Below are 14,234 nucleotides of genomic sequence, written 5' to 3'. Positions count from 1 at the left end.
GAAGACCGCACGTATAAGTGAGCTTAATTCCATCTGACTGATGTCGAAGAAGTTAGTAGGAGTGACTTTCGTTTAAAAAACTGGCTGTTTTTTAAATACTGTTCAAAAGTGCTTATCCATCGAGCTTTCTAACCGATAAAATTCGACGGTATAGTGGGTACTTGCTTGTCGGCGTTCAAGCTGATGACATGATCCATCAAAGAGCGAAGCGAGGGTTGATACAATAAGTAAAAGAAAGAAAGAAAAATCATTTTTAGAAACAAACAAACATATAAAATCTTAAAGAACGCTGCAATAATGGCCAGCCTATAGCACTACTCATTTTCTGAGTATGCACAAATGAACAGAGGGTACTAAGCAGCAACAATGTTAGATGCCAGCGAGTACTTCACTTGAGAAAGAGAAATAGTCTGATCAGTGAGGTCATAGTACACGTATGCATTTCTCAAGAAAATATCCCCCAAAATGAAGTAGCCTTCGTAGTACGAAAAGGCCAACAGACATGTGCCGTCACCGTTCGAGTAGACGGCATCGGTGTACGGAACTTTAATAGAGTTCTCTCCAAAATCAAAAGTGAGGTACTCGTCACTAGGCTGATTACAGCTGACGAGCCCGTTGCTACCAACGTTGAAAACATCGTTCAAGGTGCTCATCAATTCTTTGCTGACAAGTGCCAACGAGGTTCCAGAATCCAAAACATAAGGTGCATTCTCAGTGACCTGTTTTCCACCAACCTTGACAGTCTTGACGTCCAAAGACAAAGCATAGTCACTGGTGTCAATACTGTATTTCGTCAAGGAGCCCTCGTATTTTTCCGTGTCAATTCCCCCAAAAATTACAACACCTGTGCCGTGGTCCTCGCCTAAGTATAAAGAATAAGATGCCTTTGGCGTGATACCTGCCTTTTGCAAAGCCCATGGGAAGTTGTCATAAGTGTACCGAGTAGACTCCTGATCTTTGTCTGCGATACCAAAAACACCAAAACTGTCGGTACTCGCAGCCGCAAACTCAAACAGAGAGACATCAGGCAGGCCTGAATCAAAGGTCAAGGTGTCCTTGTAGTACTCACCTTTCGCAGAGGACCCATCGACGTACTCAATGCTGAAAGAGTGACCAGTATCCTTAGCAGTGCTTGAAGTCTTGTAATTGTAGTCACTGGTTGGTACCCAAAGATCAGATGAGCCGGTGTCAAGGAGCACGTTACTCTTTTGCCTGTTGGAGCCCAAGTACACATTCAAGAAATATGCGTAGTCGACGTTGCTAATCTTCTCGGAGTACGCACGCTTTGACATTTTAGGCGCGAACTTGTCTCTCCACTCACTGACAGTGAGATTTCCAACACTGCTCTGGATAGAAAAGTCAAGTGCCAAAGGAGCAGGGCTGTCTCTGGCCTGGAGCTCGGGCACAACCAAGCCTTGCACGAGAACAGCAGCGAGAGAGAGAAGAGTAAAGAGTTGAAGCATTGGGGATAGTTTTGATATCGACAATTAGTGATATTCATGAGGATTCTTGGGTGTCTTTATATACCTTGGTATTTGCACCTTTGGTTATTTGGCATGCGGTGAACCCCAGCTACACACAATACATTTGGGTATGATGACAGCAGACAACCGAGACCGTTTGGCTGTACGGCTCCAAACCCAAGAGCTTATCAAGTGCTTGCATGTATATGCACGGGGTCGGCGAGAAAACAAACTTCCATTCCTCAGATAAGGTATGTCACTACTTTCATGGGTTCGGATCTTGCAAATGAGCATCTAGGAAGCATATCTTTTTTAATAGCAAATATAACAGAAAACATGAGATCATGTTCTGTTCAAGTAGAGCTCTCCCGATCTTTGGGTGCAGAAAAATGCTAAATATTGCGCTTCAAACATTATGCATCTTTCGCCACGCGTTGAACAGTGAGACTGTCAACTTTACGCGCAGTATTTTGATCGAGGCTTTGAAAGCAGCATACAGGATCTGTTATTTTGAAGTTTCCCTTGATCAGACAACTATGACTTTACATGTCTTCTTTTGTTGTTCCTTACCTTCAGGCCAAAATTTCTAGCAGCCCTCATGTACAGTTGGTTATTCCTTTTGGAAAATTCTGATATTTCGGGCCACGGGTTCGAGTGTAGCAAATGCCGGGCAACATGACACAATCTGTCACACAAGAACGCAAAAGCTCTGTATGCAAAACAAATTGTTTGTACCATAAATGTCCAGTACTTCCTGACTACTGCCGCTACCGCTTTTACAGAGAAGAACCAAAATATGCAAACATCCTATGAAGAAGATATATTGATTTCCCTGGTGGATTACATATGATGGTTGGTGAGTGACAACAATACATCGCAACCATCGAAAGAAATTTGCACATATAAACCTCTATCACTTAGGATTTAAGGTTTATGGCCATAATTTAGTTTCAAAGCACACATTACTATTAATACTTGTTTGATTGTGAACAACACTTGAAGCCTACACAATAGTTAAGACGAGCTGCATGCTAATAAGGTGTGGCGCGAGTGGTGACCGGTTTAGGAAGACCATGAACCTTTGTCTGAGTTATTGTGTTACATATTGAAAAGCCCCTAATCTATGTATACTTTCTGAAAAAAAAACAAGGCTTCGTCTTCTTTATTACATACTGAAATCTGAGTTCTGGCAGAGATGCTTTGTCTCGGCCTGTGTATATGGCGGTGTCTTCTTCGAAAAGCGTCTATACTTGCTCTTTAAAATCACCGAATAAATCCGTGCCCGTGGTATTATCAACGATGGAAGTTCATGCCGGTCTTCAGATACCCCGCTTTCTTTTCCCAAATAGCAATCACCGATGTCAGAAGATGATACTTTTAACAATAGGGGCAAGGAATGGAAATTTATATACACTATGCTTTGTTTCCTCAAAATAGCATATCTTGTCAAGACAAAAAAATTCCCTTAACAAAATTAAATTGGTTCGTCACCACGATCTTCAAGGTGGCGAGGCGAGTCGCAGGAAGTGGGCTCCTTAAGGCCGCTACAGCCATCTGAGTTGAAGCGACTACTACAGGAGACCTATCCTAGGAGTCGATGACGTAATATCCAATACGTAAACAGAGACGTGCCATGAGGACTGTCCAGGCCGTGACTAACGGAAGGGGACGGGCCGAGCTAAGACACTTGGTACGTAGCTGGGAGCTGTTTAAAGGTTTTTCATATATATTCGTTATATAGTTTTGCCCCTTTAATCAGATGAATCTACCAAAAAAAAAAAAAAAAGGTGGCATTGACACAGGATAGATTTACTAGGATGACTCAATGCGAGATCCGCGGACCATTACTGGTATATTCGCACTGGTGTTTTTTAAACGATGTGGTGATAAAAATATGCAGACCGAATCTCATTCTCAATATTGAAATTCCAGTCTTTAAAAAACCTTCTCGAATAGGAAATTTTCCTCTGTGTCAACAAAAGATATATTACACAAATATCTTGGCATTTTCGTTCATACAAGTCACACACTAAGGGCTGATCCGAGTACCTCTTAAAAAGGATGTCCAAGTTTCCAAGAAAAGGCCAAACTCACGGTTTTGAACAAACTTTGTATATGCCTACATACATGCACACTAAGATTTCTTCCGGTCTGCCCGAAACAACATTTTTGCTTGATGTTGAACTTGTGCTTTGCGATTCCTTTAACTTTTGATCTTAGCCACACTTCTGCCATACTTCGATATGGTGGCTTGAGTTTGAATAAGCCCCGCAAAGCCTCCGAAACATTGACTTGAAAAATGCTTTTGCTTTCAAACTTCGTGGGCACAGCAAATATATCGAAGTAGACTTCTTTGAATCCTTCACTTTTTTTTCATTAGACAGGCTTACCGATATCTAAGACAAAAAATGACTTGATTTGTGTGCCAGCTGATAAAATAGACACTCCCGAGTTCCACAGCCAACACTATCAAGTAGAGTAGATACTGTTTATGAAACAATACTACAATGGAGCATTTAACTGAAAATTTTAAGAATTCAATCGTTAAATGAAATTAAGAAGCTCCGGATACTTTCTGCACCGGCTCAGCAAAACCTAGAATAGACCTTTAATCGTTTTTCATTATAATGTCCGCATTATAGTTTTTGTGTATGGAAGACGTTCACCTTGAAGTTTGGTGAAATATTATGAAGATTGTCTCATATACAGCTCAGTGAAAATTGGGTCTCTATCCATTTTAGAGTCACACCTCCACAAGCAAGTGAATGTGAAAAATACAAAAGGTGCGTAGCTTCCTCATCCCAATGAAATAACTGGTCAAGGCATCAATTAAATTGCATCAGCAAATTATTACAGGCCGAGCGCCAAATCCCGTTGAAAAATCCCAACTACTGTATTTCGGGTAGTAGTACAAAAAGGCCACGAGGCATTTGGTTCGAAAGCAGTTAAAATCTACCCAACAAGATCACTCACAAAAGTGTGTTGGGCGCCATTTCCTGAAGCATCATCTTCGACAATAGAAGAAGGCACAATAATCACAATGTGACTCGTTACTAAATTCAGTCAAGCATTGTGCAGGCGCAGAGCAATTGGGCTGTCTGTATAGTATCTTGGGTCCCGGAAATCCAATTCCGAAAGACATCCGATCTACCCGAGTGACAGGTATCGATTGAGTAACCCGAAACAACCTGTATGCTGAAACACATCCGCCTACCACAAGACATTCCGATCCGTGGCCTCAATGAGGGGTATACGGCAATCGCCAGGCACTGGCGGCGTTTTCATGAAGATAACGCTATTGTTTGTGTGTTCGTGCAGATAGCATTCTTTTTTGTATGGAGAAACGGTGATGCGATTGGCCGTTATCGCTATTATCGGCCTGCACACAGGCGCCACTCTATTCATATGCTTTGGCAGAGCTTCGCCTAGACTTGCTTGCTATCCGTGCCGTGGCATTTTACTATCTGAGAGCCGTACCGGTGAAGGCATAATATCAATTGCCGTTCATTGTAGCCTTTTGTGCCGCGTTCGGAAGCGGCGTTTTTGATTATCAAACCCTATCGATTATGATAATAATGGTGCCAATTATGCTCAGGTTGGCCCCAGCAATTCCGGTTCTATGTTTATTCCCCGCCCCAGAGCAATACTAACCCCTATTTTTTTAGAACCCACGCCTGTGATGTGTCTGACTCGACATGATACAAAAGACCCATTTTCATCTCAGCCTCAAACACTGTTGAATCTGTGTTTACTCCCGGTGCCTCTTCTGTCTTACCCTTCTTCAATTAAAACGCCCAATGCTCTCCACACTCGGGGCTCTATTTCCGTACTTACAACAACTTCTCTTCGAATCTCAACTCGTTGTTGATGGGCATTCCAACCAACAAACGCAACAAGTTCTCGATCGCCAATCTCTGTTTGTTCAAGCCGTTGATAGGCTTGAATCCTGGCTTTGAGAGAGGCGCCTTCAACCAGTAGCTCAACAACGTCAACACAGAGTAGAAGTTCTCGTAATTTTCCGTGCCCACCTTGCGGTAGGACACACGCTGGAAGAACTCGGTCATCACCACCAAGTCGATGATCAACGGCGTGGCTAAAAGCGAGTCCTCACATACGTTGTGGATGGAGATTTTGTTGTGGCCACCCAACATCAACTCCGAGTAGTATTCGTCCATGGCCACCTTCGAGTCGCCCACTGCTGGCAAGTACTTGATCACAATACAGTGGTCGACCTTGTTGCCGGATTTCTCGTTGTACAAGATCTCGTTGGACTCCACCATATCGTCGACGACCGACTGCTTGGAGATTTCCTTCGACCGGAACTGCTTGGGCGACGACAAGTTGTAACCGTCGTTGTTACCCAAGTGGTTGTACGAAGCAATGGAAATAGGTTTGATTCCGGCATCCACAAGGAACTGGGCCAACACAGACTTGATCTTGGTCTGCCCACTCTTGAAGTCGTCTCCACCAATGAAACTGCGGTGTTTCTCCGCCAACTCGATGGCTCCAGGCACAAACGTGTTTTGCGGCGATCCGTTGATGTATGGCACCTGGTCCAAGATACAGGCGACGGCAAAGATTGTCGAAGGCGACACTTCGGGATGGTTGGCCTTGACGGCCTTGATCAAATTTTCTGCCGTGTCGTTGACTCCAGGAATGATGTCCGCGTATCTCTCGGTGTTGGCGGTCCACAAAACAATGACCTTGTCCAAGTCGTTGTCCTGCTTGAACTTCTTGATATCGGCCCGGATTCTCTCGACATCGTCCCACTTGCGCTCGGTGCAGGGCTCGCCCTTGCTGTTGGTGTTGAAAATGTTGTCTGCTCTTTCCTTCTGGTTGATGGCAATGAAATCGGGGTAGTAGACGGATGGCAAGGGCGTGACCTTGGCCATGTCTCCGGCCAACTGTCTTTGCAAATCCACGTCCAACACTTTGGCGCGCTTCATGGCCTTATCCAAGGGCATTTTGGAAATGTCCCATCCGCCAACCACTAAATCGTTTGGGCTGACAAAGGGCAAAATCGAGTTGAAAGGTGCGTAGACGTCGTTGCCCTCTGCGTCGACTCCGAGTTTGATGGTGGAAGACTGCGTCACCAGCCCGTAGTAATTGGCCTCCACGGTCCCCTCCTTATTTTCGAAGCTGAGCTTGTTTTTGTTGGCCAAAACGGCGCCCACCAACGTGGTTCCATTGTTGCCTCCAAGGCCCACCAACATCAAGCCTGTTTTTGGGGTCTTCAAGTCGACCTTGAACTCATAGTCTGTGGCAGTGGGCGTCACAGAAAACGCGCCGCTTTCGGATTTTTCCACGAACGTCGACTCGTACTTGAATTTGGTGTACAAGGCGTTGTCCTTTGTGACCGAGTTGGTGTTGAATTGAACAGACATGATGGAGTATTAAGCTGGTGCTGGTAGAATGAATACTTGACTCAGGTGAAGAAAGTGGGGATTCCAAAGCATGGGATTTGCGTCCTTTATATACCCAGACAATGGGCCTGTGCAGCAACTGAACACTCTCCTATTCACAATGGGAAAGCCATACACGCATGCACAAGGTTATTACAGCCTGCATACAGGTGTGTTTTCGGCGAGATTTCGCCGAAAGGGACGGTGCACATGTAAATAGCGCTCAAGCTCAGCCCCGCGAGCCGGGCCCGGCGGGGTTCTTGCGCCTTGCTCAAAAAACGCGTGCTTTTTATTGGCCGAGGCCTGAGCCTATTTTGGAATTAAGGCCCAAGCGTGCCTTTTGTTGGGCTGCGTGTTGTGGTTTGTCGCGTTTTCGCCGAAACCACGGCCGGCTGCCGGGCCACTTGGTATATTTGCGTGGCAATGCCGGATACGTACTTTCCGTCCCAGCCCGGGCGGATGTGAATGGCGAAATCCGCGTTGTTCTGATTTTTGATTTTGCAATTTTTTTTTTGTTTGCGGCTCTGACGTTAAAAATGACAGGTTTCATGCCACTACCCTCATTTGATCATCAGTAGGTGAAGCAGGCTCAATCAGTTTTTTACTTAGGCACTGGAGATAAGCCTGTCTCAACTTATAGGAGCAAAAAGACAAGGTAATTGAACAGACTTCTTATTGGCCGAAAAGGAAACGCCTGTCATTTTGCCACGTACCCACCTAGGAAACACAACAGCAAACCAAAAGCTGCTGCCATGGTCCTGGTTTCCCTGCGGTGATTTACAGTTTGGCGTTATTTTAAAATTCCGTCAATTTCAATATGCCGTGGCGCTCATAGCGTGTCCCAATTGAAATAAACCCCCATAAAAGTGTCCAACGACATCAGACTCAGGCACAAGCGCTGCCGACTTGTGTCTGTTTTCATCCACCATCTGTCGACAAGAAAAATTTCCACCCTTCCTAAAAACACTGCATTATACCCCCAGAATCACAAGTCTTCAAAGAGCCGAAATGCTTTGTCGCTTCTTAATCTTTCAGCTGTGATGCACCATGATCTTGGCAATTCTGTCGTCACATAGATCCAATATTGCGCATACAATTACGCTGCCATTTTGAGGAAGGGCAGGAGAGTAAGTCCGACACTTTGCTTGTAGTCCCATACTTCGCTTATAGTCCCACACTTCACTTTTAGTCCGCCACTTTACTTGTAGTCGGCCACTTCAGAATTATGCATCCTATGCCTACGCGCGGCTTTAGCACCACACAAAACGGCCCATACCACAAGTATACAGAAAAGCGTGGATACGAGACCAGGCTCCTGATCTTTCATAATTTCTGAAAACACATCAAGAAGTGTTTTGTATATTTCTCCGAGAAAGTTCATTCTTTTGATCGTTGCTTTGCTTAATCTCTTGTATTTTAGGCGATCGGCATCTGCTCGTTTATTCTCTTTGGCAGTCAACTCTTCTAACCTTTAACATATATGGTCGATATCTGGAGTTCCAACCCAACCAAAAGCAAATTAGCCAGTTAAACCTGATAAACATGAGAAGTGTGGGGGCCGCCACGTCCAGGAAAAGAAAGCCCCAGTCGCTGCTCCCACTTTATACAACTTCCACAACTTCCCAGGACAGCGCCAATTTGTCAAGTCCAGAAGCTGGTGTCCTTCTAAATTTCTACAGAGAAATTGAGACTTCAAGTCACTCATCCATAGCGAGCCTCAGAGCGGTGCTTGGGCTTGGAAAGAAGTTGAATATAGGCTTTGGTGAAACCAACTTTGGAACATACCAAAACCCACACTACCGTGAAGCCCGCGCTGTGTATATACCCATTTCTAAAACCGCGGCTTGCAATTTCGGGGAACTAGCAGTGGAGGCGTTTTTCTTTCTCCGCTTTTACGTGGTTTTGGTACCTGTGAAGACCAATCTGTCTATACACTCATTTCTTCGTAAGAGATTCTCTCACTTGGACTCTTGGATAATGCCTATTCCGGACTTGGTGGCACTGTGTACGTTTTCTGCTATCTCGGTATTCATATCCTGGGCCGTTTGCTCCATTCTCATACCCTTGTGGATTTCGAGGTCTGTGGGCTTTTCGAGAAAAATATACGCACGTCCAGCTTTGGCCAAGACCGAATTCCAAAACACCAAACACGGCAACTACGACCCACTTGTGTTTGCGTTGGTCAAGCTTGCAATCAACTGCTACATCTACATGTACTACGCAACTTTTTCGCTCGAGATCTACGGAAATTTCAAATTGTTTCGTGGACTAATTGCCCTCCAGTTGGGGTTCTATAATTTGCACCTCTTGCGCATGGGAGTGTTTCCACTAATTTCTGGAGCCATCATTACAGCGACATCTTTCTATTCGCGTCTCAGAGATAAAAGAGACTAGGTCTGGCGTGTTGCAGGTAGAGTAGTGTGGCTTATTTCTGTTGATAAACAGCTTATTTACGAGTTTTCTTGTCCTTGGTTATCACTTTACATTTCTGATTGAGGACTGTTTCTGGACTAAAGTCGAATCATCTCACTCGGGCTCAAACACTGTCTGTTCTAGTCATTGCAATACGAAAGTGACCTTTTAGTTTCCAGAGTTGCCATTCAATACTAGACTAGCGTTTTATCAACAGTAAATCTAGTCAATCAAACAGAGGCCCAAGAAGCTGATCATAGCCTTACTGATTAACTGGGAGTCCAGACATTTAGTGTTTTGCGGGGGAAATGAGCAAAAGTAGCTTAAGAACCTTGGAAATGGTCCATTAATACGCCGCTCACTTATTATGATGAGGAAAATAATTTTTTTAACTAGGTATGGAAGTAGCATGCTATTGTCTGTGCCGGGGCTCTCATTTGAAATAATGATTGTAGTCTATGGCGATCATCATTTATTTTGATTCTTTGGTCAAATGCAAATATAGCCGTTACAAAACAAAATGAAATTTTAGTTTACATGATTTATGCTTTAGGTATTTATATATAGTTTTAATAGTGCTTTGATTATACTAAGGCCGAATACATTAGAAGTTTCGCTTCAAGCTCCGCTTGCGAGAGAGGTAAACCTAAACTTAAATGAGCGTCTTTCCTCGCCTCGCTTTATATTTGCGGTCAGAATACTGCTTGCACATTTAGCACAGCGAAACTCTCTGACAGAGGCTGCATAATTTGTGTTTGCGGCTCAACTATGATTTGACATCCTAACTATGCCTGAACTCTACGTGAAGTCATACCAATATACATTGTGCTCTACTTAAGCCGACAGCATACGAAACCGATATCATGTTCATATTACTTCGGGCTAGACTTTTGCATATTACGCCACTCTCATTTTTAATCAATAAGCTGAAGCTTCGACATGGCAGAGCAAAATGTGGCGTCAACTAATAAATAAGAGCAAAAGCATCACCTAATGAATAGAGGCACATGCAGGTGCCACCATAACCAAGCCCGCCGTGTTTCGGCGAAAATAAGTATGTGCGGCATATACGTAAACCTGCGTACAAGGCTACCGATCCACTGGTTTTTAGACTCAATGCTGAAGTTCATTACTACGGCCATGACCGAGGCACATTGGAGATTGATCTACTTGTAGAGCAGGATTCGCAAATTTTAGCCAGGTTCTGGAGCTGTTGTGATTGGAAACCATTCTCATGCCAGCTACTTTAATAAGATGTCAAGACGAGCCGCATCAGACAAGCCAAAGATATTGAAATCTACGAAGACTACAAACAACCTTTTCGTAACCCCTGTTTACAGCCTTCAATCCCGTGATACAAGAACTCTTGCAGTTGTTTTATGAAATGAGGCATTAGCCGATGGAGATTGATATTAAAGCTGGTGTGTGGTCCCATGAGCCGCGTTAATTTAGAAAGCAGGAACCAGGCAGGAAAACATAGATTGTTCGGCAGCAGAAAGTAATATAACAGTGGCTGTTGTCTGAATACAGCTGAGCATTTTAGGTTTGTGAAGGAGACACGTATAGTCCCTTGGTCTCTTTCGGGTGTTCCGCAGAAACATATACTGGTCTCTATAGCAGTAAAGTGTTTATACTGTAAAAGATGACTGGTACCGTCAATGGCCAATTTGAGTGAAACCTTCCAAACCTTCCTCGGTTCTGGAACCAAGTTTAGTGCATTTGTGTGCAAGGATGACTAGTTCATTCGTGATGCTGTGCTATTTGCCTTGTTGTCAGCATACTGCCACTGATCGCTTATATACATGTTATTCGTCAGAGAGCTCTTTCTGGATCTCGTATGCGGCAGATCCAAATAAGTGGTTACTTGGCAAAGTGGGGCTCTTGTTGCTCCCTGTGATGATATGTCTGATTTGCTTGGTTTGACAAATGTGAGTATCACACAACGGAAACAGTTTGGTGGCTGTATGAGCCATTCAGGCACCAGAATGGGTATTTTTCCAGTGCGCTCGGGTAGAGGCTTTTTCAAGCCTGTTTATGTTCCCATATTCCAACCCCTTAAAAATCCTTCACGTCCAACACCTTTAATCTCAGCAAGAGGATTACACCACTTCTCACCAGTGCCGCAGACTTCTGTGCACTAGCGGTACCACAGGTTTCGAGAGAGTATCAAGACTTGTGGAGGCCCGTTCATTGAAGAGCAGAAGCCTAGTTCCCTCAGTTTTCACCAGAATATCACCATCGTCGCCAGGATATTCTCGTCACTAGCAAGATATTTATCGTCACCAAAACTTCACTGTCGTCACCAAACCCTCACTTCACCAAAAGTTCGCCATTCTCACCGCACCACCTCGCCGAGCTTGCACTCGACTGAAAGCCCCTGCAACAACGTGCGTGCAGAGAAGTTCAAGTACACCGGCCCCAAAACACCCCCCTTCCATTTCTGGAGGCAGAAATCACCAGGCCCCGGAACCAGCGGCGCCTCGAGGGGCGAGACCTGCGCATGGAGCATTGGCACATCGCTGGTGTCCATCTGCTGCGTGCCCTGTTTGGTCATGGGAAGCGGCGATACTAGCACCATGAACGTCTTGCGGCGCTCGGTCTTGGAGGTCATGTTGATGTGGAACTCGCGGATGCCCGCCAACTCGCGGATGGTGGCGGCCTTGATTTTCACCCGGTGGTTTTTGCACTGCACCAAAACCACCACGTCCTGCCGGAGATCTAGCGCGTTGTTCTGGGCTGAAAACGGCTTGCACGCCAGGAGAAGTGAGCTTGCCGGCGGTTTTCTGATCGCTCCGTCGGCAGGCCTGTAGTGCGAGAGGTCCCAGCGCCCATAAAGATCGAGCCCATTGTCGCCGGCGCCGCCTGAGCGCACCAAGTCCGAAAAATGGAGCGACTGCTCAAGCAAGGCTTTTGCGGTGAGCTCGTAAAGCGTGCCGCGGAAAACGGTGCTGTTCATGGGCGTGCCTTTGAGCCGGCAGAAGTCGAGATACTCCTGGCAAGACTGCACTTCTTTGAGCGTGGCGAGGCCTCGACGGGGGAGGAATCGTAGCATTTTTCTTGGGCCTATGCAGAGGTGCGGGAGTGAAAATGCTAGTGCTGGTGGGCGCTGTTTTGTTGTTAACTTTGTTTTGGGGCTCTATTATGGAGCTGTAGGGAGTTCCTGTTCTGGTACTCTGTTCCAGTACGATTGTATGGAATTCCTGTTCCAGTACTATTATATGGAATTCCTGTTCCAGTACTATTATATGGATTTCCTGTTCTAGTACTCTGTTCCAGTACTATTGTATGGAATTCCTGTTCTATCACTCTGCTCTAGTACTATTGTATGGAGATGTTGTTTCAATACTCTGTTCTAGTGCTATCTAGTACTGTTGTATGGAATTCTTGTTCTAGTACTCTGTTCCGGTACTATTGTATGGAATTCAGTCCTAGTACTGTTGTCTGGAGTTCCTGTTCCGATATTCTTCCCTAATTTTTCTAGTATTCCTGTCCTGGATATCTTGTATGGAAATCTTGCATGTAATCTTTCTTCTGAGTAGTCCTAGTTCCTTCGATGTCCTAGGTTCTCGTTTCTACTTCTTTCTCGGTACCTAGTTTTGAACAATTAGTTCCGGCACTCTCCAATTCTGTTGTCAAATCCAAGTTTTGTGTTTTCTTCTCAGAGTCTCTCCTCCAGTTCTCTGCCAAAAAAAAAGTATCCTATATAGCCTCTCGCTCGGCGTGGTAAATCAGTATCTGCCCAGATTCACCCAACAGGCTTTGGTCAGACACCGCGTGGGTGTGCATACAGCAGGCTCTTGTCCATGTCTTCATAGCTTTCAAGATCTCAGAAACCTATACTACAACGCAGCAAGTCAGCGGGCAATATCAGGCTGAATCCGGACGATCCAAAACACAGAGACACTCCTCGCCCTTTTCCAAACCTGCCCACTTCTGTATATAATGCTCCTCTTCCTTTTGTTCTCTCTCGCGTCTCTAGTGGCTCTGCAAGAGTTCTCGATCTACACGCTAAATACCGTAACGTCGCAGGAAAGCGAGCTCGGATTGCTCTCCTATGATCCGGGCCAAAATAGTGCCCTTTTCCGGCCACATCTGGACCTTCCGAGCGCCAAGGGCTCGTACTCGGTCTGCGCACGTGACCTCGCCTGCTCGGCCCCATGTTTCGCCTATCAAGAAATCGGCGAAAACACGCCCCAAGGCCTTGGTGGCAAGTTCAAAGTGGCCGTGGGCGATGATGGGTCTGTTACATACATATCCTTCGAAAGGGGCGAAGATCCAGCCCATTTTGCATGTCTGGTGGCCCGTGTGGAAACGGCTCCAACGCCGAATTTGAACCCCTTCCATAGACAGGCAGCGCAGCAGAACAGGAAGGTTCAGACTCAGAAAGTCGTGCGCAAGAAAGTCGTTGAGAATGACAACGGCGAAAAAGTCGAGGTGGACGAGGAAACCGACGAGGTGGTGGATGTCGACAGTCGCTCGTGGGTGCAAAAAAACTGGATGTACATAGTGCCTCCATTGGTGCTCTTCTTGATTTTCAGTCCGGCGGAAAACAAGGATGGTGGGGCGTGATGAAGGGCATTTTCTTGGGGGTAACGAATTGACGTGTGGATCTGTGGAATACCGGGCATTTCTGACTGGCTAGTATGGAGTCCAATCCAGCCTGCCAAGGACGCTCGCCATGGCACATGGTCTTGGGAGCTTTTGAGTCTGGATACATGAGCAACTAGGATCTGTACTCAAACCGTGGCACATTCAGACGGAACGACAGAACCTCTTGGGATATTGTCAAAGGCAACTTTTTCTCATGACGGTAGTTGATGTTTTCGGGGTGGCACCGAAAAAGTAGTGGGGCGTTTTGCGGTTTCTATGCTGACTTCCAACGACGCAGCTCTTACCAACTGACACAGCGATCAGGCTTGATCGAATGAAGCCAGACACCGCAACCACAATACCAGGA

General features: G+C 45.5%; 5 protein-coding genes across 5 annotated transcripts; 2 read left to right on the top strand and 3 right to left on the bottom strand.

Moving 5' to 3' along the window:
• Positions 1–284: 284 nt before the first annotated feature.
• Positions 285–1,855, bottom strand: METBIDRAFT_31852 (pepsin-like aspartic protease). Its single transcript, XM_018855932.1, has one exon. The coding sequence runs from the start codon at positions 1,461–1,463 to the stop codon at positions 354–356; it is 1,110 nt and encodes a 369-aa protein (XP_018711819.1). The 5' UTR covers positions 1,464–1,855; the 3' UTR covers positions 285–353.
• Positions 1,856–5,093: 3,238 nt separating this feature from the next.
• On the bottom strand, positions 5,094–7,001 carry INO1 (inositol-3-phosphate synthase). The gene has a single exon (XM_018854759.1). It carries the CDS (start codon positions 6,845–6,847, stop codon positions 5,294–5,296), a length of 1,554 nt encoding a protein of 517 aa, XP_018711818.1. The 5' UTR covers positions 6,848–7,001; the 3' UTR covers positions 5,094–5,293.
• Positions 7,002–8,407: 1,406 nt separating this feature from the next.
• On the top strand, positions 8,408–9,259 carry METBIDRAFT_11845 (uncharacterized protein; the record flags this gene model as incomplete). The annotated part of the gene is made up of 1 exon (XM_018854111.1): positions 8,408–9,259. One exon carries the CDS (start codon positions 8,408–8,410, stop codon positions 9,257–9,259), a length of 852 nt encoding a protein of 283 aa, XP_018711817.1.
• Positions 9,260–11,431: 2,172 nt separating this feature from the next.
• Positions 11,432–12,774, bottom strand: METBIDRAFT_179699 (uncharacterized protein). Its single transcript, XM_018854758.1, has one exon. The coding sequence runs from the start codon at positions 12,327–12,329 to the stop codon at positions 11,613–11,615; it is 717 nt and encodes a 238-aa protein (XP_018711816.1). The 5' UTR covers positions 12,330–12,774; the 3' UTR covers positions 11,432–11,612.
• Positions 12,775–13,219: 445 nt separating this feature from the next.
• On the top strand, positions 13,220–13,846 carry METBIDRAFT_11843 (uncharacterized protein; the record flags this gene model as incomplete). The annotated part of the gene is made up of 1 exon (XM_018854110.1): positions 13,220–13,846. The coding sequence occupies one exon, from the start codon at positions 13,220–13,222 to the stop codon at positions 13,844–13,846; it is 627 nt and encodes a 208-aa protein (XP_018711815.1).
• Between the last annotated feature and the right edge of the window lie 388 nt (positions 13,847–14,234).

The sequence above is a fragment of the Metschnikowia bicuspidata genome (genome assembly GCF_001664035.1).
Source record: "Metschnikowia bicuspidata var. bicuspidata NRRL YB-4993 chromosome Unknown METBIscaffold_3, whole genome shotgun sequence".
Taxonomy (NCBI): Eukaryota; Fungi; Ascomycota; class Pichiomycetes; order Serinales; family Metschnikowiaceae; genus Metschnikowia; species Metschnikowia bicuspidata.
Note: the sequence above shows the minus strand (reverse complement) of the source record. Positions and strands in the feature narration are given on the sequence as shown.